Source organism: Bos grunniens, chromosome 15, assembly GCF_055505025.1.
Source record: "Bos grunniens cultivar Pamir isolate PY7600 chromosome 15, Bosgru_T2T1.0, whole genome shotgun sequence".
Taxonomy (NCBI): Eukaryota; Metazoa; Chordata; class Mammalia; order Artiodactyla; family Bovidae; genus Bos; species Bos grunniens.
Window position 1 is genome coordinate 83,695,031 of NC_141179.1, and position 25,526 is coordinate 83,720,556.

The 25,526-nt window shown below is 46.0% G+C and overlaps 2 protein-coding genes, 1 long non-coding RNA gene and 3 other non-coding genes across 6 annotated transcripts; 4 read left to right on the forward strand and 2 right to left on the reverse strand.

The window, feature by feature from the left end:
* Positions 1–2,553: 2,553 nt before the first annotated feature.
* Positions 2,554–6,491, forward strand: LOC147358874 (olfactory receptor 4D9). The gene has a single exon (XM_086341849.1). It carries the CDS (start codon positions 3,500–3,502, stop codon positions 4,328–4,330), a length of 831 nt encoding a protein of 276 aa, XP_086197975.1. The 5' UTR covers positions 2,554–3,499; the 3' UTR covers positions 4,331–6,491.
* A 1,617-nt stretch (positions 6,492–8,108) lies between these two features.
* On the forward strand, positions 8,109–18,358 carry LOC147358875 (olfactory receptor 4D9-like). The gene is made up of 2 exons (XM_086341848.1): positions 8,109–8,515; positions 16,575–18,358. The coding sequence occupies exon 2, from the start codon at positions 16,606–16,608 to the stop codon at positions 17,539–17,541; it is 936 nt and encodes a 311-aa protein (XP_086197974.1). The 5' UTR covers positions 8,109–8,515; positions 16,575–16,605; the 3' UTR covers positions 17,542–18,358.
* On the reverse strand, positions 13,963–25,311 carry LOC147358876 (uncharacterized). The gene is made up of 4 exons (XR_015142446.1): positions 24,951–25,311; positions 24,495–24,650; positions 24,204–24,323; positions 13,963–14,376 (listed from the first exon to the last, which is right to left on the reverse strand). It is a non-coding gene; the product is annotated as an uncharacterized LOC147358876 (long non-coding RNA).
* Positions 23,712–23,784, reverse strand: TRNAV-UAC (transfer RNA valine (anticodon UAC)). The gene has a single exon. It is a non-coding gene; the product is annotated as a tRNA-Val (tRNA).
* TRNAR-UCU (transfer RNA arginine (anticodon UCU)) lies at positions 24,063–24,148 on the forward strand. The gene is given in 2 exon segments: positions 24,063–24,099; positions 24,113–24,148. It is a non-coding gene; the product is annotated as a tRNA-Arg (tRNA).
* Positions 24,504–24,586, forward strand: TRNAL-UAA (transfer RNA leucine (anticodon UAA)). Its single transcript has one exon. It is a non-coding gene; the product is annotated as a tRNA-Leu (tRNA).
* Positions 25,312–25,526: the final 215 nt, after the last annotated feature.

Genomic DNA, 25,526 nt, shown 5'->3' on the forward strand with positions numbered 1-25,526 from the left:
TCTCCAGCTCACAGAAGGCAGACTGAGGGACTTCTCAGCCTCCATAGCAGCATGAGTCAATTTTGCATAATAATTCTTTCACTAAATGTGCATATGTGTGTGTATATATATGTACATATATGCTTATATCCGTATGATGGATACAAATATAAATACTGATCTTACTGGTTCTGCTTCTGGAGAACCCTAACACGGCCATGGAAATGGTACGTAGAGGAAGGAAAGAAAAAAAGAAAACCCAGGTCTCCCACATTGCAGGTGGATTATTTACCAGCTAAGCCACCAGGGAAGCCCAAGAATACTGGAGTGGGTAGCCTATCCCTTCTCCAAGGGGTCTTCCCAACCCAAGAATTGAACTGGGGCCTCCTACATTGCAGCTGGATTCTTTACTGGCTGGCTACCACGGAAGCTCCATATATGTGATGGATACAGATATAAATACAGATCTTATTGGTTCTGTATTAGGTTTCTAGAGAACCCTAGAAATGGTATATAAAGAAAGGAAAGAAAACAGAAATAGAGAAGAAAAACAGGAGCAAGAAGGAAGGGAGAACAGTTGACGCAGAAGCTTTTAATCTTGTCACAGTGGTTTCCTGAGCAGATTTGAAAACCATTCACTTATCACTCCAGTATCCGAAAGAAAGATTCTAGAATAAGATGCTGTCGTCAATTAAAATACTTCTACGTTCCGGATTAACCAAAGACTTTGAGGATGATTTCTCCATTGGTTATGGTAAGTAGTTAGTGTGGGGAATATTAGGATTCCTGAGAGCCAAAATTTTCTGTATTCATGATTCTGAACATTTATTCTTACCACAATAACATTATTCTCATCACTCCATGTTGTTGACATAAACAACAAGCACTAACAGCAATGAAATGAAAAGGGGGCTCTTCTCTTATTTTTCTGTGTGAATAAAAGGAGAATGCTGCCTGGGGAACTGTGCTCTTTAAAGGATCTTTTCCTAAGATTTGGAGACGGAAATGGCAACCCACTTCAGTATTCTTGCCTAGAGATTTCCATGGACAGAGGAGGCTGGCAGGCTGCAGTCCACGGGCTTGCAAAGAGTCGGACACGACTGAGCGACTACCTTATAAGACTTTCTGAGATTGGAAAAGCAAAAGGAGTGGGGATGGGGGTGTGAGGAATTAAAACCGGAATCAGAGAAAAAGCCACAGCAGGGCCACTGCACGAGGCAAGACTCTGGGAGGACCTAAAGTAAATAAACAAGGCAAAGACAAGACAATTTTCATGTTCTACTTGATAAAGGCTTTATTTGTTATAAAATAATAATTATGAAAATGTTGTTGTTCAGTCACTAAGGCAGGTCCTACTCTTTCGTGACCCCTGGACTGTGTGTAGCCCACCAGGCTCCTCTGTCCTTGGCGTTTCCCAGGCAAAAATACCGGAGCAGGTTGCCATTTCCTTCTCCAGGGAATCATCCCGAGTAGTCAATTAAATTTTCCTTGAAATGAAATGCAGCCTTTACACATGAGGCTAAAATATTATAAAGTCATTACCACGTTTATATTTTTTAACACTTTACTGAAGTACGATGTACATACATATAGAAAAATGTACATAAGCCTAGAGTCTGATGAACTTCCACACAAGCTGAATACATCTTTGCAACAAGTACCCAGATCAAAGAAACATAACATTCTCAGCACCTCAAAAGCCTCCCTCACGCTCCCTTTAGTTTTGCACACCTCGGTTCTTTATGTGAACAACACGGGAGTGTGTGTATCTTTTGTGCCTGGATCATTTGGCTCCACGTATTCGTGAGATTCGTGGATGTTGTTACATGTAGTGAGATCTTCCCCATTGCTACGTAGCAGTGTGTGGATTTAACAGTTTATCTTTCCTACTGTTAGCGGGTATTTGTGCCATTCTGCAGTTTGAGGCAATTACAAACAGTGCTATGAACATTCTAGGCTGTGTCTTCCAGTGGACACATAGAACAACAGATTGTTCTTAAGATGGAGATAGGTAGATGGATGACAGAGAGATACATATAGATCTCCATCTTAAAATAATAGCTAATAAAGATATCGGAGAAGGCAATGGCACCCCACTCCAGTACTCTTGCCTGGAAATCCCATGGATGGAGGAGCCTGGTAGGCTGCAGTCCATGGGGTCGCTAAGAGTCGGACACGACTGAGTGACTTCACTTTCACTTTTCCCTTTCATGCATCGTAGAAGGAAATGGCAACCCACTCTAGTGTTCTTGCCTGGAGAATCCCAGGGATGGGGGAGCCTGGGGGGCTGCCATCTCTGGGGTCGCACAGAGTCGGACACGACTGAAGTGACTTAGCAGCAAAGATATAGGTATTAGTATTAGCAGATATAATCAAACAGCAAAATGGTTATTTGACACCCCACCAGCAGGGTTCCAACTGTCTCATAGCTTCACCATCACTTGATACTTTTCCTCTTTTCTAACCTAGCCATTTTGTGTATGCACAGCAGTTTCTTGCTGTGATTTTAATTCGCATTTCCCTGGTAATTAATGAAGCTGAATCCGCTTTTCGATACTCTGTTGTGAATTTTTTTCTCCTAAATGTGCATCTATTATTTCAGCCATGCTGGGTCTTCCCTGCTGTGCAGACTCTTTCTAGCTGCAGAGAGCAGGAACTCCTCTCTAGCTGTGGTGTGCGGGCTCCTCCTGGCGGCGGCTTCTCCGGCCGCGGAGCACTGGGCTCTAGGGTGCTCGGGCTCCGTAATTGCGGCTCCCCGGCTCTGGAGCACAGGCTCGATACGTGGGGCTCACTGGCTTAGTTGCTTTACGGCGAGCGGGATCTTCCCCGACCAGAGATCAAACCCATGTCTCCTGCACTAGCAGGCAGGTTCCTCACCACGGAGCCACCAGGAAAAGCCCTTTGGTGAAGTTTTGGTTCCTGTCTTTGGCCATTTTCTGCTTTGCTCATCTGCCTTCTTCTCCTGACTTGCAGAAGTTGTTTACATACTCCGGAGGTCGGTCTTTTCTCAGCTCTAAGTCTTGTGTCTTCTTCCATTTCAGAGTTCTTTTAATTCTCATAGTGGCGTCTTTTCTTTGCGCGTCCTACAGCGCATGCTTGCTCTTCATCGCGGCAAGTGTCACTTGCTACAGTACATGGAGAACTGAAGAGGTCCCCACAGCGGTCACCTGTGTCTCAGTGGCCACAGTGATAGAACCGACCTGCTTGAACGACTCCCGTCAGAAACCTGGGTCACCTTCTCCCTCACGATGGCGTACAGAATTGCAGGCACAGAGCCTGCCCAGAAAATAAAGAACCTCCCAGGCCAACAGCAAAACGCAAGCGACAGAAAAGCCAAGGGTAGATCTCTTAATACATCCTCTAACTGTGCTGTTATTTCTTCCAGAGATGTACTTGGAAAATAGTCTGTGACGCCACGGATCAGGGAAACTATACCAGGGTGAAAGAATTTATTTTCCTGGGCATTACCCAGTCTCGAGAGCTCAGCTGGGTCTTGTTCGTCTTTTTGTTTCTGGTTTACATGACGACTCTTCTGGGAAACCTCCTCATCATGGTTACGGTGACCCGGGAATCGCGTCTCCACACCCCCATGTACTTCCTGCTCCGTAACCTGTCAGTTCTTGACATCTGCTTTTCCTCCATCACAGCTCCTAAGGTCCTGGCTGACCTGCTCTCAGAGAGGAAGACCATCTCCTTCAGTGGCTGTGTCTCTCAGATGTTCTTCTTTCACCTGCTCGGGGGAGCGGATGTGTTTTCCCTCTCGGTGATGGCCTTTGACCGCTACGTGGCCATCTCAAGACCCCTCCACTATCTGACGGTCATGAGTCGGGGGCGGTGCACTGCCCTCATCGTGGCCTCCTGGGCAGGGGGCTTCGTCCACTCCATCGTGCAGATCTCCCTGCTGCTCCCCCTCCCCTTCTGCGGACCCAACGTCCTGGACACTTTCTACTGCGACGTCCCCCAGGTCCTCACACTCGCCTGCACGGACACCTCCTCTCTGGAGCTCCTGACGATTTCCAGCAATGGATTAGTCAGTTGGTTCATATTCTTCTTTCTCCTCGTCTCCTACACAGTCATTCTGACGATGCTGAGGTCCCACTCCGGGGAGGGCAGGAGGAAAGCCATCTCCACCTGCACCGCCCACATCACGGTGGTCACCCTGCACTTCGTGCCCTGCATCTACGTCTACGCCCGGCCCTTCACCGCCCTCCCCACCGATAAGGCCGTCTCTGTGACCTTCACTGTCATCTCCCCTCTGCTGAACCCCCTGATCTACACCCTGAGGAACCAGGAGATGAAGGCAGCCATGCAGAGACTGAAGAAACAGCTAGGGCATTCAGAAAGGGTTTAGCGTCTATGAGGACAAGATAATACCAGAATTCAAAGATAAATATTAGGGACTTCTCTGGCAGTCTTGTCATTCAATCCCTGGTCGGGGAGCTAAGATCCTGAAAGCTGCTTCATGTGACCAAATATATATGCATACACAGGAGAGGGGTCCATTTGAGCCAGTCCTGAAAGTGGACTGTATTCCAGCCTTTAGTCCTACAGCCCCAACTAATTGCAAGGGAGTTGGGAATGTAATCCAGCTCTGCACCCAGAAAGAAGAGGTGAGATCATGAAAAACAGTGAGCGATAGAAATCTCTTTGGCATTTATGACTCACGGCTAAGAAATCACGATCGGATCAGAGTACAGGGACTAGAACATTGTGTTAAGGAGTCTCTTTATACATAGAAATGTTTGCTGGAAGGAGTACTGCACACTTGGAACGCACAGAGAACCACGCTGAAGTGAAAGAGACAGGAGATGAAGAAATCTAACTTTCCTGACCCAGGGACTGAAGCAGCGTCTCCTGCATTGGCCGGCAGATTCCCGACCAGCAGCGCCCCCGGGAATGCCTGTTGTAAGCCGACATTTATTGATACAGAGGCTGCTATAGAGATGGGCGTCGTCTTCTTACCGTCCTTTCCAGCGCTCTGTTCTCTTCCACCACTCAAATATGCTCTGAATTATTTTCCAATATTAGACATTCTTCCTCCAAGCATCAAAGTCCCAGTAAAGACATAACTTGTCTTCAGTTGGATCCATCTGTAGAGTAAACCCTCCTTTACTGCCTGGTTCCATCTTTACTCTGGTACCATTGTTCTCCAGCTCCTCTATACTTTTCACAAAGGTGTCTTTTTTTTCCCCCTACTTCTCTGTTGACTTTACCTTGAGCAAAACTGTTATGACTGGGCAAAACTTTAAATAATCAAAGATCTATACCATCAGAGTCTGTGTTCCCAAGTGTGCGTGCGTCGCTCAGCCCTGTCCAACTCTTTTCAACCCCATGGACTGCAGCCCCCCACGCTCCTCTATCCATGGGGGTTCTCCAGGCAAGAATACTAGACTGAGTTGCCATGCCCTCCTCCAGGGGATCTTCCTAACCCAGGTATCGAACTGGGGTCTCCTGCATTGCAAGCAGATTCCTTACCAGCTGAGCTACCAGGGAAGCCTGTTCCCAAGTGTAGGACCCCACGAAAGACTGTAACCTACAAAAGTTGTTCACGAAGCTGACTTGGACCATTTGCAACATGCAAAACAACCTCATAAAACAGTGAGGAAAAGCAGCTGAACTCAGAAGACCGTTAAATTTACTTGTCTGTCACCATGACATCAAATACTTACTTGGATCAATATATATACATATTTTTTCTCCAAGTAGAGACATTTTCTTAAGGAACAATTAGATATTGAGCTGATTCTAGTTTATTCTACATACATTCCATATATTTGGCCCTATCATTTGTGATGTTTTTTCCTACCCCAGAAACATTGATTTTTTAAACTCCCATGATATTTTTCATAAGCAAATAAATGTATCTATATACACGGATGGGTTAATTCAGGGGTGATCCTGTCATTCTGGATGTCTTTGAAAAATTCAAAGAAGAGTCAGGTTGCTTCAGCTTAGTTTCCAAGATGCTAATGGGGTCAGCACCACAGAGACTATACTGAAGCAACCGTGAGATTCCGGCCACAAAACTCTACCCTGGACGGATCTGCAGAGTTCTGCTGTCGATACTGTTGCGTAACTTGTCTTTCGAGTCTGGAAGAGAGTGTTGTCCACATGGCTCTTACTCGATAACAGACTGTCAGCTCAGTACGATGTTAGTGAGCTATTGCTGTACAACCCATTACCCAAAACTTAGTGGCTTAAAACAGCACCCGTTTCTTTTTATTTATCTATTTATGGCTGTGCTGGGTCTTCGTTTCTGCACATGGGCTTTCTCTAGCTGCAGCGGGCGGCCTTCCCACCTTTGTGGCAGCTGCTCTTGTTGTGGGCTCACGGGCTTCAGCAGTGGCAGCAAGCAGGCACAGTCGCTGAGGCCTGAGGGCTCCAGAGTGTGGGTTCAGCAGCTGTGGCCCACAGGCTTACTTGCTCTGTGGCACATAGCATCTTCCCCGACCAGGGACAGAACCCGTGTCCCCTGCAATGGTAGGTATTCCCACCCCCTGTACCCAGGGAAGTCCCACACACATTTCTTAAGTCACAGTTTGTGTGAGTTGGGGATATCCGGGCACAGCTTAGCTACATCTTCTGCATAGAACCTCTCACAAGGCCGCAGTCAAGGCATGAGCTGAGAGCTGCAGTCTCATCTCAAGTTTCGACTAGGGAAGGGTCGGCTTCCAAGCTCACTCATATCGTGAGCCATTGGCCTGGGGGCTGCAGTTCCTTCCTGGCTGTGGCTGGAGGTTATCCCCAGGTTCTAACCCTCCAGGGCCTCTCTCACAGGGCACCTTACTTCACCAGAGTGCACAAACAAGGAGGAAAAGTGGGGGTCAGCAAGACAGAAGTCACGGGCTCTTATAGCCTGATCTGGAAAGGGGCAGGCTATCATTTTTGTCAACGTCTCATCTTTAGAAGCAAGTTAATTAAGTCCAGTCCACACACAAGGCAAGGGGATGGCACAAGAGCATGAATATTAGAGCAGGAACTGACAAGCTCTCCAAATAAACTAGGAAAAAATGATTGCAAATGATGAAAGAAACCTAAAAGCAATTGATTCAGGAAGAGTTACAAAAGACCTCCCTGCCAAAAAAAAAAAAAAAGGGTAAAAGGAAGTATCAGAGGTATTTCAGAGATACTGAGTCCTTGTGACAAGGAGAATAACAGTGCCAGGTATACCGAAAGAAGGATTGAGGTGTTCTTTTTTTTTTTTTGGCTACACGGGGTCTTCACTGCTGTGCTCGGCCTTTCTCTACTGCGGAAGGTCGAGACTACTCTCCAGCTGTGGCGCACAGACTGCTCACTGCTGTGTCTTCTCCTGTTGCAGAGCACGGACTCCGGGGCTTCAGTACTTTGGCCCACGGGCTTAGCTCCCCACAGCCTGTGGAATCTTCCCAAATCCGGGATGGAACCCAGATCCCCTGCATTAGCAGGCAGATTCTTAACCGCTGGACCACCAAGGAAGTCCTAGTTCTTTAAAAATATTTGTTATTTATTTGGCTGTCCTAGGTCTTCATTGCAACATGCAGGATCTTTGGTTGTGGCGTGCAAAGAATTAGTTGCTGCATGTGGAATCCAATCCCCTGACCAAGGATTGAACCTGGGCCCCCTGCTTTGGGAGCACAGAGTCTTAGCCACTGGGCCACCAGGGAAGTGCCGGAAGTACTTAGTTCTTGAGAGCAATGATCAGATCTATTTTAGACGTTTTGAGTTGTAGGTGTGCCCTATATCCAAGTGAGACAAGCCATGGGTATATGGTGAGAGACAAGGTTTCAAAAATGATATTGAAAATAAGAGGAGGGGGGAAATGGAGTTTTGGGGCTCATAGGGCCTGGAACAAGGGAGACAGTAAATATTTAGAGATGAATGGTACCAACCCATCCTTTGTCTGTTTACTTGCCTTCTTTGTATGAGAAGTTTGGGGGAAAACAAGAAAAAACGCATCTCCAAGTCTCTATGATGCATCTGATCATGTATACTATCAGGACAACAAGCAAACTACCTGCCTTAAAAAAAAAGAAAGAAATGAAACAGGCTGCACACACTCTCCTGGGAGTTCTGTTCATTTTCCCTGAGTTCCATCTCTTAAGGAGACAGAATCCTGTCTGTCCCCGTGAGCCCTTCAGGCAAAGATCCTCGGGTTCTAATCAGAAATCGAAGAGAAGTCACTCCTCCCCCGCACTAGGAGAATTTCAAAACCAAGATGTGCGCGTTCGCATACCTTTTCTGGCACGTGTTCAATTTCTTAATAAGACTCAAGGGAACGGCATCCCATTAGGAAAGTCTGGCCACTCAAGTTCAACAATCACATCTGGAAGCACACCCGGAGCCGAGGGACTGGCACTCGGGGCAGCCACACCTGCGGCTGGGTGGCAGGACGACGCGGAGGCGATTCTTGGAGCCCGCCATGTGCCTTCGGTAGCAGGAGAGAAGATACAGTGCGGCCAACCCCCAGCTGCACGTCCGCCTTAAAGGGGACTGTTGATGAGCATCCATGACTCCTAAGATCAGCGTATGCCGCCGGACGGCCAGCACTACTTCTCAGGTAGGAGTTAGAGGTCAGGGGCTCTAAGTGGCTCTATTTGGGGGCTTTGGGGTGCGGGCCTGTGTGTCTGAGTGTACGTCTGTGCCTGTGTGCGCATGCACTACCAGCTTGGAAAATCTTATTGTGGATTTCAGAAATACTTTGAATGTTAATAATGCTCCTGAAAGGTAGAGGATGCTGGACGTTAAAGCTCAAAACTTCAGAGACGCAGCGCAATTAGCCCTTCAGTATTCGGAAGGGTCCTTGAGGAGCAGAGAGAGGTCAGCTTGTCAAGAGGGCCCCAAGGGGCACACGCTTGGTGGACAATTGAGGGGGTGAGGAGTCCCTCAAGTTGGGGGTTCCATGACGTTCCTTAAGCCTGTTTTGGTTGGGGGGATGTTGCTGTTTGGTTGCTACTGTTGTTTTGCATTTCAGCTGAGCCATTCAGCTCGCAGGATCTTTAGGTTCCTGACCAGGGTTCGGACCCAGGCCCCATCAGTGAAACCACCGAGTCCTAATCACAGGACGGCCGGGGAATTCCCTAGCCTGTTTTATCAGAATGGGTTTCTCTGGCCCTTTATTACTATTATTATTCTTTTTAAACTTTATTATGTAGATTAAAATATTCCCTTTAGAAGTTATCACTTTGCTTTTATGAGGGTTTCTTTTGTGAGCAGTACATTCGTTTTTTTAATTGAAACATAATTACAATGTTGCGTTAGTGTCCACAGTACAGCAAAGTGAACCCTCCGCGTGTGGGCATACATCCCCTCCCACCCCACGCTCCAGGTCCGCACGGAGCGCCGCGCTGAGCCCTCGCGCTGCACAGCAGCCCCGCTAGCTGTCTATTTTACGCATAGTGGTGTGTATGTCAATGCTGCCCTCTCGACTGGTCCCTGGACCTACTTCTAAAGAAATTCTTGGGGTCTTGAACTCGTTCTTGCCAAAAGCAAAAAATAAAGCAAACATAAACAGTAATGTTCTGCTTTCTTTCCTTCTCTCCTGTTGCAAACAGACACACATACACAGAGGCTCTCATCTGTCTTCCCCTTTCCGCCTTTACTCTTAGCTGGGCAAATGCCCTGTGGAGGGAGGAGCAGCATTTTCAGCATTTTTCAGTTGGATCAATGATCACTTTGACCACTCCCTCCTGCACAGAATCTTGTGCCTTTGGGTTTCAAAGCCCATTCTTCTCACGACTAGGACGAACTGCCCCTGGCATTTCTTGCTACCAATCAGCCATCAGTTAACTTCCAAGACACACTTGAGATTTATAGGTTAACTGAGATTCAAATGCTGGTAAGCAATAGACAGAATACAATCTTAGACTCATCACAAGATAATTGAGGGCAACACTATTTAAAACAATCGAGAATTAAAGCTCCAAAGGTCTAGAGCAGGGGTAGGGGGTGGGAATAAATTGGGTTTAACAAATGCACCCTGTCATATATTAAAATAGATAAACAAGAATTTACTATATAGCACAGGAAACTATATTTGATATCTTGTAATAAACTATAATGCTATAATGGAAACAAATATTTTTAAAGAATATAGATATTTACATACATGTATATATAAAACTGAAGCACTTTGCTATACTCTTGAAACTAACATGATAAGTCAACTATACTTAAACAAAAAATAATTTAATATATATTTATTTTTAAAAAGTTCCAAAGGACTTACCTGGAAGTCCACTGGTTAAGACTACACTTCCATGCAAGGGGCACAGGCTTGTCCTTGGTCAGGAACTAAGCCCCCACATGTTGCACGGTGCAGTCAAAAATATTTCTAATTTTTTAAAAAAATGAAAAGAATTTTTTTTTTTTAAAAGCTGCAAAGGTCTGGAAATCACCTGGCCCGATGGATCCATTTAATATTGTGTAATGCCGGGCAGACCTTGCCCGCTTACAAAGGGACTCGAGGCAGCGTGTTCTCCCGTTTCACGCATGAAAAGACTACACATCCTGGAGTTTAGACGCCTTTAAAACTTCCACTGTGGCTTCATGAAGTCCTCAGAGTTCAAATCTCCCAAGCTGGTATCTTCTTTCTGAGCCACAATACTTCCCACTGTAGTTTAAAATTTAAAAAAATAAATCCTCTGTGCGTTATCTAAAAAACTAAAAAGCTGCCTATGTTCTGATCACTTTATTTCAAAAATCTTTTAAAATATTTACTCTGGAAAAAAAAATAAGTGGCCCTTTTAAAAACAGAAAGCATTTGAAGGGGATGAAATCTTTGGGGAGTTATTGATGGATTCGTAGGTCACTGGGAGTAAGCCAAGAAAATTAGCTTTGCTTGGCTTGGCCTTCAAAGGAAAGAGAATAGGAGGAAAGTTCACAACGTGAAGTTCTGTTCTGATGAGAAAATGACACATAAAGTACAGTGGGATCCAAAGACATAAAGTACAGTGGGATCCAAAGACATAAAGTACAGTGGGATCCAAAGATCTGAGTCGTTAACTGAAGCTGAAGCTCCAATACTTTGGCCGCCTGATGTGAAGAGCTGACTCACTGGGAAAGACCCTGATGCTGGGAAAGGTTGAAGGCTAGAGGAGAAGGGGACGACAGAGGATGAGATGGCTGGATGGCATCACTGACTCCATGGACATAAGTTTGAGTAAACTCTGGGAGACAGTGAAGGACAGGGAGGCCTGGCATGCTGCAGTCCATGGGGTCACAAAGAGTCAGACACAACTGAGCGACTGAGCAACAGCAACAGCAGAACAAAAGGATGGCTTCAAAGTGGGAAGGACACAGAAAGAAGTAAAAAGAAGTGTCAGAGGTGAACACAGCCCGACGTCCGTGAGAGCAGCAGTGAAAGGACTGAGCTCCGCGCCCATTTGCCCAGAGTGATCAAAGAGGGCGCAAAGGAGGGGGACAAGCTAGGGCTCGGCAGAGTCGAAAAAGCAGAAAGTGGCAGCGGTGGTCGGTGCCAGTGCAGTCAGGCTTGTCTGCCAGCGGCATTTATGTAAGTCACCCCCTACACAGACTGGGAGACAGAGGCTCCTTCCTTCATCATGATCACATTCAAGGAAATGGCTCTTGGTCCTTGAAAGAGACGCTTGTAAGTTGCAAGAGATACACATCACAGTTGCCAGGCTGCTGCTGCTGCTAAGTCGCTTCAGTCGCGTCCGACTCTGTGCGACCCCATAGACGGCAGCCCACCAGGCTCCGCTGTCCCTGGGATTCTCCAGGCAAGAACACTGGAGTGGGTTGCCATTTCCTTCTCCAATGCACAAAAGTGAAAAGTGAAAGTGAAGTCGTTCAGTAAGTGTCAGACTCTTCGTGACCCCATGGACTACAGCCTACCAGGCTCCTCCGTCCATGGGATTTTCCAGGCAAGAGTACTGGAGTGGGTTGCCATTGTCTTCTCCGACATTTGCCAGGACTGGTCCGTAAATGCTCTAAGCAAGGGAGATCGGGGGCCACCTCTGATGTTGGCTGGAACAAACAGTAAATTCTCCTGGCAGCTTTGTGCTTTCCCAGGCAGGCATTTTAAATGAGGGCCTGGGGTCATCCTAAGGACACTGTCCTGTGTCTCCAGAGGCCATGTGGTGGTCTGGTCATCTCTTTTGCAGGTTTGGACAGAGTCCTTAGGTGCCAAAATTCCGCAGTTCTCAGGGGCACAAGCGAACTTCAGGCTGAGGGAGATGTTCCTTATCCTAATTTAGTGATAGTTTCATGGGTGTATGTATATGTCAAAGCTCATCAAACCTTTAAATGTGTGTAGTAGTTCATTGCAAGTAAGTTACACCTCAACAAAGCTGATTTTAAAAAAAGAAAAAAGGTGCAAAGGATATTTTTTTTTGTTGGTAAAATCACAATAGACTGATGCCTGTTAACACCCAAACTAGAATTCATTCTAAATACTCTCTTTAAAACAGGGTTGGAAACAGGACAACAGCAACAAATTAGGATCAGCAAATGAAGCTCGGTGATAAGCGTTTTAAAAATTGTGTTCCTTTGCAAAGTAGAAATGTTCTAAATTGTTTTATCCTTTGGTATATGTGTTGGGGCGGGGAGGTTCAGAGGAATAGATTTTATTTCTTAGAACAATTTTAAATTTACAGAAAAATTGGACAAAATGTACAGAGAGCTCCCATCAACTACCATTGCCCACTACCAGCCCAGTTGCCCCTATTACTCCCACTGTCCACAGTGGGCTCCATTGGGTAAAAACTGACAGACCAGGATGGATACATTATTCTTAACTGAAATCCATTGTTTGCATGAGGGCCAACTCTTTTTGTTAAGAAAAAAGGAAATTTTAAGTTTCCTTTCCATGCCATACATGATCATTTAGTATGAGGAAAGGAAAATTGGTTGCAATCAGTTTTCCATATTCTAGATGTGTTTACAATACTGATACTTTAGCATTACTTTTAAAAAGGGAGGAAAATAGACACTTACCACATTCTTATTCTTTCTGATAAAAAAACAATAGTTCAAATAGTGCTAACAGCTTAATCATAAAAACAGATTATGGGTTTTATCCATAAAAGATAATGGATATTCACTTTTATCCATTAACTCACTTAGTGCTGAGTATTTCCATTTTCCTGCCAATAATAACAGAATAATAAAACATATGTCATAAGATGAGTATAGTACTTGCATGATTTTAGTAATGTTTTTTAAAAAGTAGATCTACCCTTCAATGACCTAGTATTGAATAACTGCCGTATTTCCTAAAAGCATGATTTAAATGATTTTTAAGCATTTGCTGAAAATTCTTTAAGTATCACTAACAATGATAGCATGACAATTAGAGTGTTCTTAAAGCTCTTTAGAATAACAACTTATAATATTTTAAGCTAACCTGAATCATGAGTGCAAATTTGGCTTCAGTGTAGAATTTCCCCTGGCAGTAACTGATTCAAGTGTGTGACCCAAATCCTTCCACATACTGGAAAGCAAGAATGTTATGTGTGCTTGTGCAAGATGAAGGTGTTCCACACACATGAAAAGTCTGATCATGACCCGCTGAAAGCTTGAGACCCTGATCTTAAACGCCACTCGATGTTGTACATTCTATGGGTTTACACGGTGCTGTGTACCCGCAATCTGAGCGGCATACAGATTAGCTTCAGTGCCCTAAAAATCCCGTGTGTGTGTGTGTGTGTGTGTGTGTGTGTGTGTGTGTGAGTTGCTCAGTGCCCTAAAAATCCCGTGTGTGTGTGTGACTCGCTCAGTCATGTCTGACTCTTTGCGACCCCATGGACTATACCCTGCCAGGCTCCTCTGACCATGGAATTCTCCAGGCAAGAAGACTGGAGTGGGTTGGCATTCTCTTCTCCAGGGGATCTTCCTGACCCAGGGACTGACTCAGGTCTCCTGCATTGGCCGGCAGATTCTTTACCCTCTGAGCCACAAGGGATGCCCCTCAAATTCCCTGTGTCTCACCTATTTATCCCTCCCAGCCTCCACACCCAGCCCCCAGCAGCCATTAATATTTTATTATAATTGTGTTATAATCTTTCAATTATGATTTATTATATTGTCATTTCCAGACTGTCATATAGTGAGATCATACAGTAAACACCTTTTCAGATCAGCTTCTTTCATTTAGTACTATGAATAACGTTTCATCCCCATCTTTTGCTGGCTTGGTACCTCATTTCCTGTGATCACTGAATAATATCTCATTGTACAGAACATATCTGCTTTTGAGATGCTAGATTAGATAATAGTTGCAATTATTTCAAAGAACCATATTTTATAACAGAAGTATAAAAGTGCATTTTTGTCAGTGTTTTCAAAAAAAAATGTATAAACGACTGACCCTGCAAAATGTTAAGTGTATTATACATGGGGGAGATGTGGTCTGTGTCACCTCAGGTTGACTGTATTCAGCAAGTCTCCTCAAGGTCCACAGTCCTGTAAAACAAACACGATGATACTCAGTTTTACTGATGATGAAGAGTTATCTGCCAATTAAGTGGCAGCATCTACATTCAAATTCAGGTCTGCTGCATACAGAACAGACTTGTGCTTGCCAAGGATGCGGGTGGGGAGGGATGAATCAGGAGTTTGGGAATATCGGATGCAAACGTATTATACACAGAATGGAGAAGCAACCAGGTCCTACTGTACAGCACACGGAACTATATTCAATAGTCTGTGATAAACCATAATGCAAATGACTGAATATGTGTGTAACTGAGTCACTTTGCTGCACGGCAGAAATGTACATGCACTGTAGATCAGCCACATTCAGTAGAGTAAATTTGCACACACACACACAAATTCAGGTCTGCTGATACTAACATCTTTTTTTTTCTTTTGAACTTTTTATTTTGTATTGGGGTACAGCTAATTAAAAATGCTGTGATAGTTTCAGGTGAACAGCAAAGGGGCTCAGCCACACGCACACACGCAGCAAAATCCATTCTCCCCCAAAGCCCCTCCCATCCAGGCTGCCACAGCACACTGAGCAGAGTTCCCTGCGCCGTACACTGGGTCCTTTTTGGTTACCCATTTTAAATATAGCAGGGTGTGATACTAACATTTTGCTCTTTGTGCAAAACTAAAGCCTCTACAAATACCGAAGTGACGCACAAATGTAGGTGACAAAAGGGAGGGAGACTGAGGAAGGAAGAGCACTGGTCCAGGGGCCAGGATGGTGAGGTCTTTGGCAACAGCATTATGAAAAGCAGAGACTGTAGTTGCCAAGTCCTGATCTTGGGCCACAGAAATCAGAGGAAAGCAAGACACCAAAGAGAAGGGAGATTGAAAAGGAAAAGAAGAAGGAAGAGGAGAAGGAAGGAAGGAAAGAAGAAAAAAAAGAAAGAGAGATGCACCCAATTAAATTGTCTTAGCTGCTGCAAAGCTGTTTGTCCTAAGTAGAAAGTAAAATGGAAACTGTCTTTCTGGCCTTGATTTAGTGCTGATCACTGGTATCATGAAGATCCAGCAAGACTATGCCAAGTAGATTGTCTCCGGTGGGAGAAAATGAAGGAGAGGCTACGAGCTTGCGTTAGAGCCACAGACTGTGCGTTATACCGTCCCCTCCGCGTGTTTCCCACTTCCTAACAACTGGATGCGTGAGTGTTCATTGAAAACAAAAACAAAGCTAGTCTCTTCACTTCTCAGAGCATTCAGTGGTTTTTCAAGAATAAAATGATGAGACATACAATTTTTAATAAGAATAACATACTAATTAAGGTGTTTTAATTAATTTGTTGGTGTTCACTCATTAAGTCATGTCCTACTCTTCACAACCCCATGGACTGCAGCACGCCAGGCTCCCCTGTCCTTCACTGTCTCCTGGAGTTCACTCAGATTCATGTCGATTGAGTCAGTGATGCTAACAAACTATTTCATCCTCTGATGCCCTCTTCTCCCGCCTTCAGTCTTTCTCAGCATCAGGGTCTTTTCCAATGAGTTGGTTCTTCGAATCAGGTGGCCAAACTATTGAGCTTCAGCTTCAGCATCAGTCCTTCCAGTGAATATTCAGTGTTGATTTCCTTTGGTTTGATTGTCTTGCAGTTCAAGCGACTCTCAAGAGTCTTCTCCAACACCACAGTTTGAAAGCATCAGTTCCTCCTGCTCAGCTTTCTTAATGGTCCAACTCTCACATCTGTACATGACTACTGGAAAAACCATAGCTTTGACTATACAGACCTTTGTCAGCAAAGTGATGTCTCTGCTTTTTAATATGCTGTCTAGGTTTGTCATAGCTTTCCTTCCAAGGAGCAAGCGTCTTCTAATCTCATGGCTGCAGTCCCTGTCTGCAGTGATTTTGGAGCCAAGAAAATAAAATTTGTCACTGCTTCCACTTTCCCCCTGCTATGTGCCATGACTGGAAGACCCCTGGAATGGCAAACCACTTCAGGATTTTTGCCTCAAGAACCCCATGAATGGTATGAAAAGGTTTTAACTAAATACTCCTTTGAAAACCCACTCTTTGTTTTGCTCTGAGATAACTCAAAAACACCATCTACGGCAGTTGGCGTCTTTCCCCAAAAGGAAAATAACTGCAAAAGTAACACCCAAGGCAGTCCAGTCATATAATTCATACTCCTTTGGTTTTTAATGATATGTTTTCTGTATTCCATTTTCTGTCTTCTCTCCAGGAAGTTGAGAAAGAAGAAAAAACATGACCCAATGGAGCAGGGAAATCACAGCAGGGTGAAAGAATTTATTTTTCAAGGACTGACCCAGTCCCGAGAACTGAGCCGGGTCTTATTTCTTTTGTTATCATTGGTGTACACAACTACCGTGTTGGGCAACCTCCTCATCATGGTCACTGTGAGCTTCGAGTCTCGCCTCCAGACCCCCATGTACTTCCTGCTCCGCAACCTCTCCGTCTTGGACATCTGCTTCTCCTCCATCACCGCCCCCAAGGTCCTGGTGGACCTTCTTTCAGAGAGAAAGACCATCTCCTTCCGTGGCTGCCTCACGCAGATGTTTTTCTTCCACCTCCTCGGTGGCGCAGACATCTTCTCTCTCTCAGTGATGGCCTTTGACCGCTACGTGGCCATCTCCAAGCCCCTGCACTACGTGACCATCATGAGTCGGGGGCGGTGCATTGGGTTGATAGTGGCCTCCTGGGCGGGGGGCTTCGTCCACTCCATCGTGCAGATCTCCCTGTTGCTCCCCCTCCCTTTCTGCGGACCCAACATTGTGGACGGTTTCTACTGCGATGTCCCCCAGGTGCTCACACTCGCCTGCACAGACACTGCTGTCCTTGAGCTCCTGATGATTTCCAACAATGGCCTGGTCACCACCCTGTGGTTCGTCCTGCTTCTTGTGTCCTACACAGTCATCCTGATGATGCTGAGGTCTCACTCTGGGGAGGGCAGGAGGAAAGCCATCTCCACCTGCACCGCCCACATCACGGTGGTCACCCTGCACTTCGTGCCCTGCATCTACGTCTACGCCCGGCCCTTCTCCGCCCTCCCCATGGACAGAGCTGTCTCCATCACCTTCACTGTCATCATTCCTGTCCTGAACCCCCTGATCTACACCCTGAGGAACCAGGAGATGAAGGCAGCCATGAAGAGACTGAAGAAGAGACTTGGACCTTCTGAAAAGGAATAGATACCATGCAGTCTGGAATGGAAGAGTCAGAACTGAAAAGTATTTTCTCACACACAGTAGAAGACCCTTATCAATAGACCATCGTGAGGCCAGATGAGGCCATCTTTACCCTATGGCAGAATCTTCTAACGAAGATGGTCTGAAATAATTGTTTCAGTAAGGATTTGTCATGGTGAGATTTTCTGCTACTTAAGTCTCAGATCCAAAAGCCATTAGCTCATGATGTTGTTGTTGTTCAGTTGCTAAGTTGTGTCCAACTCTTTGTGACCCCATGACTACAGCACACCAGGCTTCCTTGTGCTTCGCTATCTCCCAGTGTTTACTCAAATTCATGTCCATTGAGTCAGTGATGTTATCAGACCATCTCATCCTCTGTCACCCCCTTCTCCTTTTGCTTTCCATCTTTCCCAGCATCAGGGTCTTTTCCAATGAGTCGGCTCTTCCCATCAGGTGGCCAAAGTATTGGAGCTTCAGTTTCAGCATCAGTCCTTCCAATGAATATTCAGGGTTGATTTCCTTTAGGATGGACTGTTTGGATCTCCTTGCAGTCCAAGGGACTCTCAAGAGTCTTCTCCAACACCACAGTTCAAAAGCATCAATTCTTTGGTGCTCTCACATCCTTACATGACCACTGGGAAAACCATAGCTTTGACCATATGGACCTTTGTCAACAAAGCGATATCTCTGCTTTTTAATATGCTGTTTAGGTTTGTCATAGCTTTCTTTCCAAGAAGCAAGCATTTTTTAATATCATGGCTGCAGTCACTGTCTGCAGTGATTTTGGAGCCCAAATAAATAAAATCTGTCACTACTTCCACTTTTTCCCCTTCTTTTTGCCATGAAGCAATGGGACTTGATGCTGTAATCTTAAAGGAACTCCAAAGTTTATATCACTCAAGCACCTCATTTTACAGGTGAGGAAATGAACTCTGAAAGAAAACTACCTCTCAGTTCTTGAGTGTGGCTGTACCTTCTGCAGCCCAAGCAACAATTAGTAAAATGACCCTTAGGGACCAGAGTCCGTCCTATAAACTCCATCGCTCTGCCCTTTGTGGAGAATCCCCATTGCCCACTTTGAGGATGTCAGTTCCGTTTTTCTAAGGAAACCTCTGGGTCTTCCTTACAGAAGCTGAGGTGGTTCATATTTTATCAAAGTTGTTGTCATTGATAAATAGCTGAGACAAGGCTAGATCTGAGATATCTGACCTCAGGTAAATGCGTGTCTGACTACTCCTGTTGCCTCAGGCAAGATTTGATGGCATCTGAAACAAGCTCGTCTATTTATCCTCTATTGGAGTGTTGAGCTTCCCAGGTGGCACAATGGTAAAGAATCCGCCTGCCAAGGTTGAAGCTGCAGGACATGCAGGCTCGACCCCTGGGTCAGGAAGATCCCCTGGAGGAGGGAAGCGGGCAGGCCACAGCCTTTAAATGAATGACAAGGCCTTGAGGATATGACAAACTGGCTAGAACCGACTAGGTCCAAGATGGCAGAAGATGTGACTTCCAGTGGACCTTGAGCCTCATTATGCACTCATTGTAATACACTAGCATCTAAATGACATACCCACAGTCACCATGACAATTCCGAGGCCAACCATCAAAGACCAATGATGCTGATACATGGTGCTCAGTTGTGTCTGACTGTTTGCAACCAGTCAGACTGTAGCCCACCAGGCTCCCCTGTCCTTGGGATTATCCCGGCAAGAATACTGGAGTGGGTTGCCATTTCCTCCTCTAGGAGAATTGTCATGGTGCCTGTGGGTATGTCATTTAGATACTAGTGTATTACAATCCATACATGACTACAGGAAAAACCATAGCTTTGACTAGATGGTGGAGAAGGAAATGGCAACCCACTCCAGTATTCTTGCCTGGAGAATCCCAGGGACAGAGGAGCCTGGTGGGCTGCTGTCTATGGGGTCGCACAGAGTTGGACACAACTGAAGTGACTTAGCATGCATGCATTGACTAGATGGACCTTTGTCCACAAAGTAATGTCTCTACTTTTTAATATGCTGTCTAGGTTGGTCATAGTTTTTCTTCCAAGGAGCAAGTGTCTTTTAATTTCATGGCTGCAGTCACAATCTCCAGTGATTTTGGAGCCCAAAAAAATAAAGTCAGCCACTGTTTCCCCACCTATTTGCCATGAAGTGATGGGACCAGATGCCATGATCTAGTTTTCTGAATGTTGAGTGTTAAGCCAACTTTTTCACTCTCCTCTTTCACTTTCATCAAGAGGCTCTTTAGTTCTTCTTTGCTTTCTGCCATAAGGGTGGTGTCATCTGCATATCTGAGGTTATTGCTATTTCTCCTGGCAATCTTGATTCCAGCTTGTGCTTCATCCAGCCCAGCATTTCGCATGATGTAGTCTGCATACAAGTTAAATAATCAGGGTGACAATATACAGCCTTGACGTACTCCTTTCCCGATTTGGAACCAGTTCCCTCCTGTTTCACCATCACTACAAAAGTTAGATACATTTCTGGAAGGCCATGGCCATCTTCTGGTGGTTACGGTGTAGAAAGGGCATCTGCAGGCCCATTCTCAGTAGTGTCTCACTAGTGATTAACTTCAGGTGGTCTACTGGCCCACTCAATGGCTCCAGGTGTCATCTCACGGGGGAAGAGATACAGGACAGGACAACTGCAGAGGGTGCACATGAGGGAGATACGTCCAAGCCCAGGTGTCAGAGGTAACCTGAGAGACCCAGGTACAGACAAGTGAAATACTTCAGCCAGGTGATGGGCAACACAAGACAGAAGCTATGGACAAAATTCACATACACTCATATCTGATCCTGGACTTTTAAAACTCTACATTAAAAAAATCTACATTTGCTTCTTTGGGGTGACTGTTACTTTCTGACTATAATTAAAATCATTCACCAGATTCCTGACTATAGCTTTGAATTTTGTACCTAGCTATCCACATGAATGGAGAAGGCGATGGCACCCCACTCCAGTACTCTTGCCTGGAGAATCCCAGGGACAGGGGAGCCTAGTGGGCTGCCGTCTCTGGGGTCGCACAGAGTCGGACACGACTGAAGCGACTTAGCAGCAGCAGCAGCAACCCACATGAAAAAACATCAAGAACAACAACAGAAAGTCAAGAACAATTCAAACTTCCTCTCAAACCAAAGAATACAGAATCATAGTCTCCCATAATCAGTATGTTGCTTTATCACCAATAGCTATTTGGTTCCTTGTAAATCAATTTTTATACAAAAAAAAAAAAAAAATTCCCTTCCTCATACCTTTTCTCAGCATTTAATATTTACTTTCTAGAGACAGTGAATTGAGGATTCCAAATACACACACACACAAAATCATAAACACACAAACACCCACACATTTACTTTTAAGAAACAATTGATTTTAAAGAAAGTGAAAGTATTAGCCTCTCAGTCCTTTCCAACTCTTTGCGATCCTATGGGCTGTAGCCCACCAGGTTCCTGTCCATGGGTTTCTCCAGGCAAGAACACTGGAGTGGATAGCCATTCCCTTCTCCCGGGGATCTTCCCTACCCAGGGATTGGGCCCAGGTCTCCTGCATTGCAAGCAGATTCTTCACCATCTGAGCCACCAGAGAAACCCAATTAATCAATTACTGGGTTCCTAAAAGACTATGGTACTTTGGAGACATAGTATACATTAAAATCTGTTTTCCCAAGGAATTCCCTGGCAGTTAAGCAGTTAAGATTCTGAGCTTTCACTGTCAGGGGTGCAGGTTCGGTCCCTGGCCGGGGAACTAAGATCCCCAGCTTTCTGTGTAGCCAAGTTCTTTTAAATAAGTTTGTGCTTTAAAAAAAAAAAAATATTTTTCACAAAAATGTGTTTCTCTTCCTTCAGTGTGATAAGAACATGTTGCTTGACAACAATTGTTTAACATATGAGTTCTAACACAGGGTATTTGTATTTTGACTAAACTGTTCAACATCTCCCACCCTGGGAAGCTGTATTTCTTTCCTTCTTTTTTTTGAAGCGGGGTGGGGGGTGGGGGTGTGCTATATTTCTAAAGAACCTCTTCAATAGGAGCAGAGTCTACAGAGCAAAATGTTTCATAATGTTTTCTCACCACTAGAGGGAAACATTCATTTTCCATAATCCTCCCTTTGGCAAACCTGTAAGAGTTTAACTCAGATTTTTATTTCCAGAGATGAGGCCTGAAAACCCATGTTGAATGGGGGGGGGGGGGGGGGTGTGCAAGGACACACAACCTAAGAATCAAGAATTATGTTTTATTCCGTGGACTTACTGAGGACTTAAAGCTGGGGTCCAGCCTCTCAGGTAGCTCTGAAGGGTTGTTCCGAAGAGGAGAGGACCAGGATGTAAGAGTTTTTTGAAAAGAAAAACAAAAAGTCAAATATCAAAAGATTACTGCTAATTAAAGAGACATCTCAAGTTAATGAATTTCGCACCTTTTTTATGCACGGGAAGATGCAAGAGTTGGGCTCAATGGAATCATTGCTCTGATGTGTACCATGACTGTCTAGGGCACTATGAGACTTGGGCTATCAATTAACTTCCCTGTTCTTTCTCTTCCTCATCTGTAAAATAGGTCAGATAATAGTGACCATTCAAGATTTCTGCTATTAGTACTCTACAGACTGATCCACTCCAAAACCTACACATAAGGAAACCCACTAGAGCATGGTCTGTAAGACTGAATACAATGTAATCGCTCATTAAAAGGCACAGATTAAAGAACTGGGCTATACCCAAACCATGAAGTGAAAGGATGAGTGAAGGCTTAAGAAGGAAATAGAAAGACTTCTAGGATATTGCTGGGGCGGGGGAGAGGTCCTTATGGCATGCTACCTTTTGTACAATAATCATAAGTCTTTTACGAAGAGGGGCTCTGGGTGGTGCTAGTGGTAAAGAACCCGCCTAATGCAGGAGACACAGGCAATGAGGGCAAATTCAGCTCCTGTCTGGTACAAACAGTAAAGGCGGAACGGGGCGGCAGCCTTCAGCTTTCTCAGGCAGACTCTGTAATTGAAAGTCGGGCCATTTTAGGGGCTGCAGCCTTGAATTCAGTCAGTTCAGTCGTGTCTGACTCTTTGCGACCCTATAGACTGCAGCACGCCAGGCCTTCCTGTCCATCACCAACTCCCGGAGTTTACTCAAATCCATGTCCATCACGTCGGTGATGCCATCCAACCATCTCATCCTCTGTGGTCCCCTTCTCCTCCCACCTTCAATCTTTCCCAGCATCGGGCTCTTTTCCAATGAGTCGGCTCTTCGCATCAGGTGGCCAAAGTATTAGAGTTTCCGCTTCAGCATCAGTCCTTCCAATGAATATTCAGGACTGATTTCCTTTAGGATGGACTGCTTGGATCTCCTTGCAGTCCAAAGGACTCTCAAGAGTCTTCTCCAACACCACAGTTCATTAAAAGCAATACTAGTGTTACTGTCTCTTCAAGCCTTATAAGCCGGCTATTTGAGACAAGGGCTCAGAGGGGCCGGCTACAATTTGGTCAAAGAGAAATTCTTAACCGGGGGAAACAACACTGTAAAAACAGAGGGGCTGGTTTGGTTTCTCCAGCATCCGCGTGTTACTGCTCAGCGCTCAGTCGTCTCCGACTCTTTGCGACCCCAGGGGCGGCAGCACGCTGGGCCTCCCTGTCCCTCACTGTCTCCCAGGGTTTGCCCAAGTCCACGACCATCAGCACACAATGTTTCAAAAAGTACTGTAAACTTAAATGAAGCAACAGGTCAGCGGACGCGAAGTAATGAACAAACAAGGGAGGGGACCGTAGGGATGTCCCTCGCGGCCAAGCAGGCGTGGACAGAGCAGGGCCCGCGGACCTCCTCAGGGACCCGGAAGCAGATCCACTGGCGGGCGCGAACGCGCAGGCGCAATGGCGCGCGACGCCCGCGGCCCCCTCAGGGACCCGGAGGCCGACCCACCGGCAGGCGCGAGCGCGCAGGCGCAATGGCGTGCGACGCCCTGAGCCGGGCGGGGCCGCCCGCACGCTCCTAGAAACGCCGCGAAGGGGCAGCCTCGGCGGCCCGTCTGCACGGGCACCTCGGCGCGAGTCTGCGCTTGGGGCTCGGGGCAAAGCCCCGTTGGGAGTCGCAGTCGCCACTTCCCGAGTTAAAACTCAAGCAGCGGCTGGCCCCAAGAAGTCTCAACTTAAAATGCTTCTAAAAGAGAGCGACCCCCGCCTCGTGGTTCCACTGGGGCTCGAACCCAGGACCTTCTGCGTGTAAAGCAGACGTGATAACCGCTACACTATGGAACCGCGCGCTGCAGAGCTCTGCCAGGATAGGATACAGAAACCGCGCGCAGAGACTTTTTCCTCCGCACAGTGAGGCGGAGGGTGGAGGCCGGTGACGGCCGCGGAGGGAAGCGTTCAGATGGCCCTCAGACCTCTCCCCGCAAGTCCCGTCCGCACTTGTCCTCGGCGACACGAGCGCCCCCACTTGTCCGGGACACAGCCGGTCTGGATGCGCCCGTGGCGGCCCCCAGACGCCGCCGCTCTGCCTTGATGTCAGCTGCGCGGAGGGGGCCTGAGCACCGGGCTCTGTGGCGCAATGGATAGCGCATTGGACTTCTAGATAGACGGAGGCATTCAAAGGTTGTGGGTTCGAGTCCCACCAGAGTCGCTTCTCTTTTGATAAATGAGGAAAGAGTTCGGAGGGAGATAAACACATCACCTACCAAGTCCAGCGACCTTCGCCCACGTTGGGAAGGGTCCCATCCCACTTCGCTGTGATGAGTCCTGCCTCTTCAGTCTTCCCCATCGCTTTGATGTGGCTCCAGAGCCTCTGCTAACTCGACCTGAGGAAATTAACAGGCCGTGGTGAAAGCTGCTGAGCGGCCCCTCCCCACTCCCATTCCCTTGTTGTTCTTGTACAACAGGAATAAAATTTAAAAGGAATAAAATGTTTTATTGTTTTACAACTTAGCAGTAGCTTAATATGACTCAATTTGCGTAAAAATAAGACTTACTTGGCAGATACCAGAATGGCCGAGTGGTTAAGGCGTTGGACTTAAGATCCAATGGATTTATATCCTCGTGGGTTCGAACCCCACTTCTGGTACAACGGGTCCTGCTTTTCCAGCCTGAGGCGCGATGACCTTTTAATCTGAAAGTTTGTAGCAGACCTGGAAAATGTAGCAATAACTTCAGAATTTACGGCTTGGAAAGTTAGAAAGTACACGTCAACGTGAAGCTATGCCACTTGGTAGAGAAGTGGGCAGGAGGCAGTGTGCAGTAAAAACTTTCGCTTTTTTAAACAGTCACCAAAATAAATTTAAATTAAAAAATAAAATAAGCAGTCGCCATTTAAGATCATGCTATGTGCCAAATACCGTTCTGAACGCCGAGGTTGTGGGCATGCGAAGATTAAAAAAATAAATAAGCAGAAAATAACATGAACAGCAACAAATATACAAGGTCCTTACCAGCAGGCTTGCAGAGTAGAGTAAGAGAGGGGAGAGATGGTTTATAAACCAGCAAATAGAATTCCAGATGGTGGTAAGCGCTATGCACAATTAAGTGGGCTGGCACGATAGAGTGCCACAGAACTTTTTCAGGACAAAGGTGGGCCTGCCTGTGGTGGGCGCAGCAATACCGACGGTCTAAGAGTCCTCAGGACCGGACGCCCTCTGGAAGGGATCAAGCCGGGATCTCTGTGGCAAAGACAGGCGAGATCCCTGACTTTAAGGACTGGAGGGAACTTCCCAAACCAAAGAACTTGGAAAGTGGGAAGACGGTGGCATTTCAGGATGGAGGACGAAAAGATGGAGGGATAGTACATGGGGGGGGGGGGGGGGGGGGGAGGGAAACACTACAGTTTGTTAAATGAGATTGCACACAGCTCCAGTTAACTCTCTCTGTGCCAAGCAACCCAGTTCCACACCATCAACACTTGATGTTTCGCCCTCTGAGACTTCGGTTCTCCGTGTTCAGTGCCTGTCCATCTAGTCTGCCTTAGGAGAACAGCAAATAGATCTTCATGCTCCCCCAGTTGCATTCAA

What these genes read in the sequence shown, in the direction of transcription:
- LOC147358874 (XM_086341849.1), top strand. Translation starts at nt 3,500, where the DNA reads ATGACGACTCTTCTGGGAAACCTCCTCATCATGGTTACGGTGACCCGG.
- LOC147358875 (XM_086341848.1), top strand. Translation starts at nt 16,606, where the DNA reads ATGGAGCAGGGAAATCACAGCAGGGTGAAAGAATTTATTTTTCAAGGA.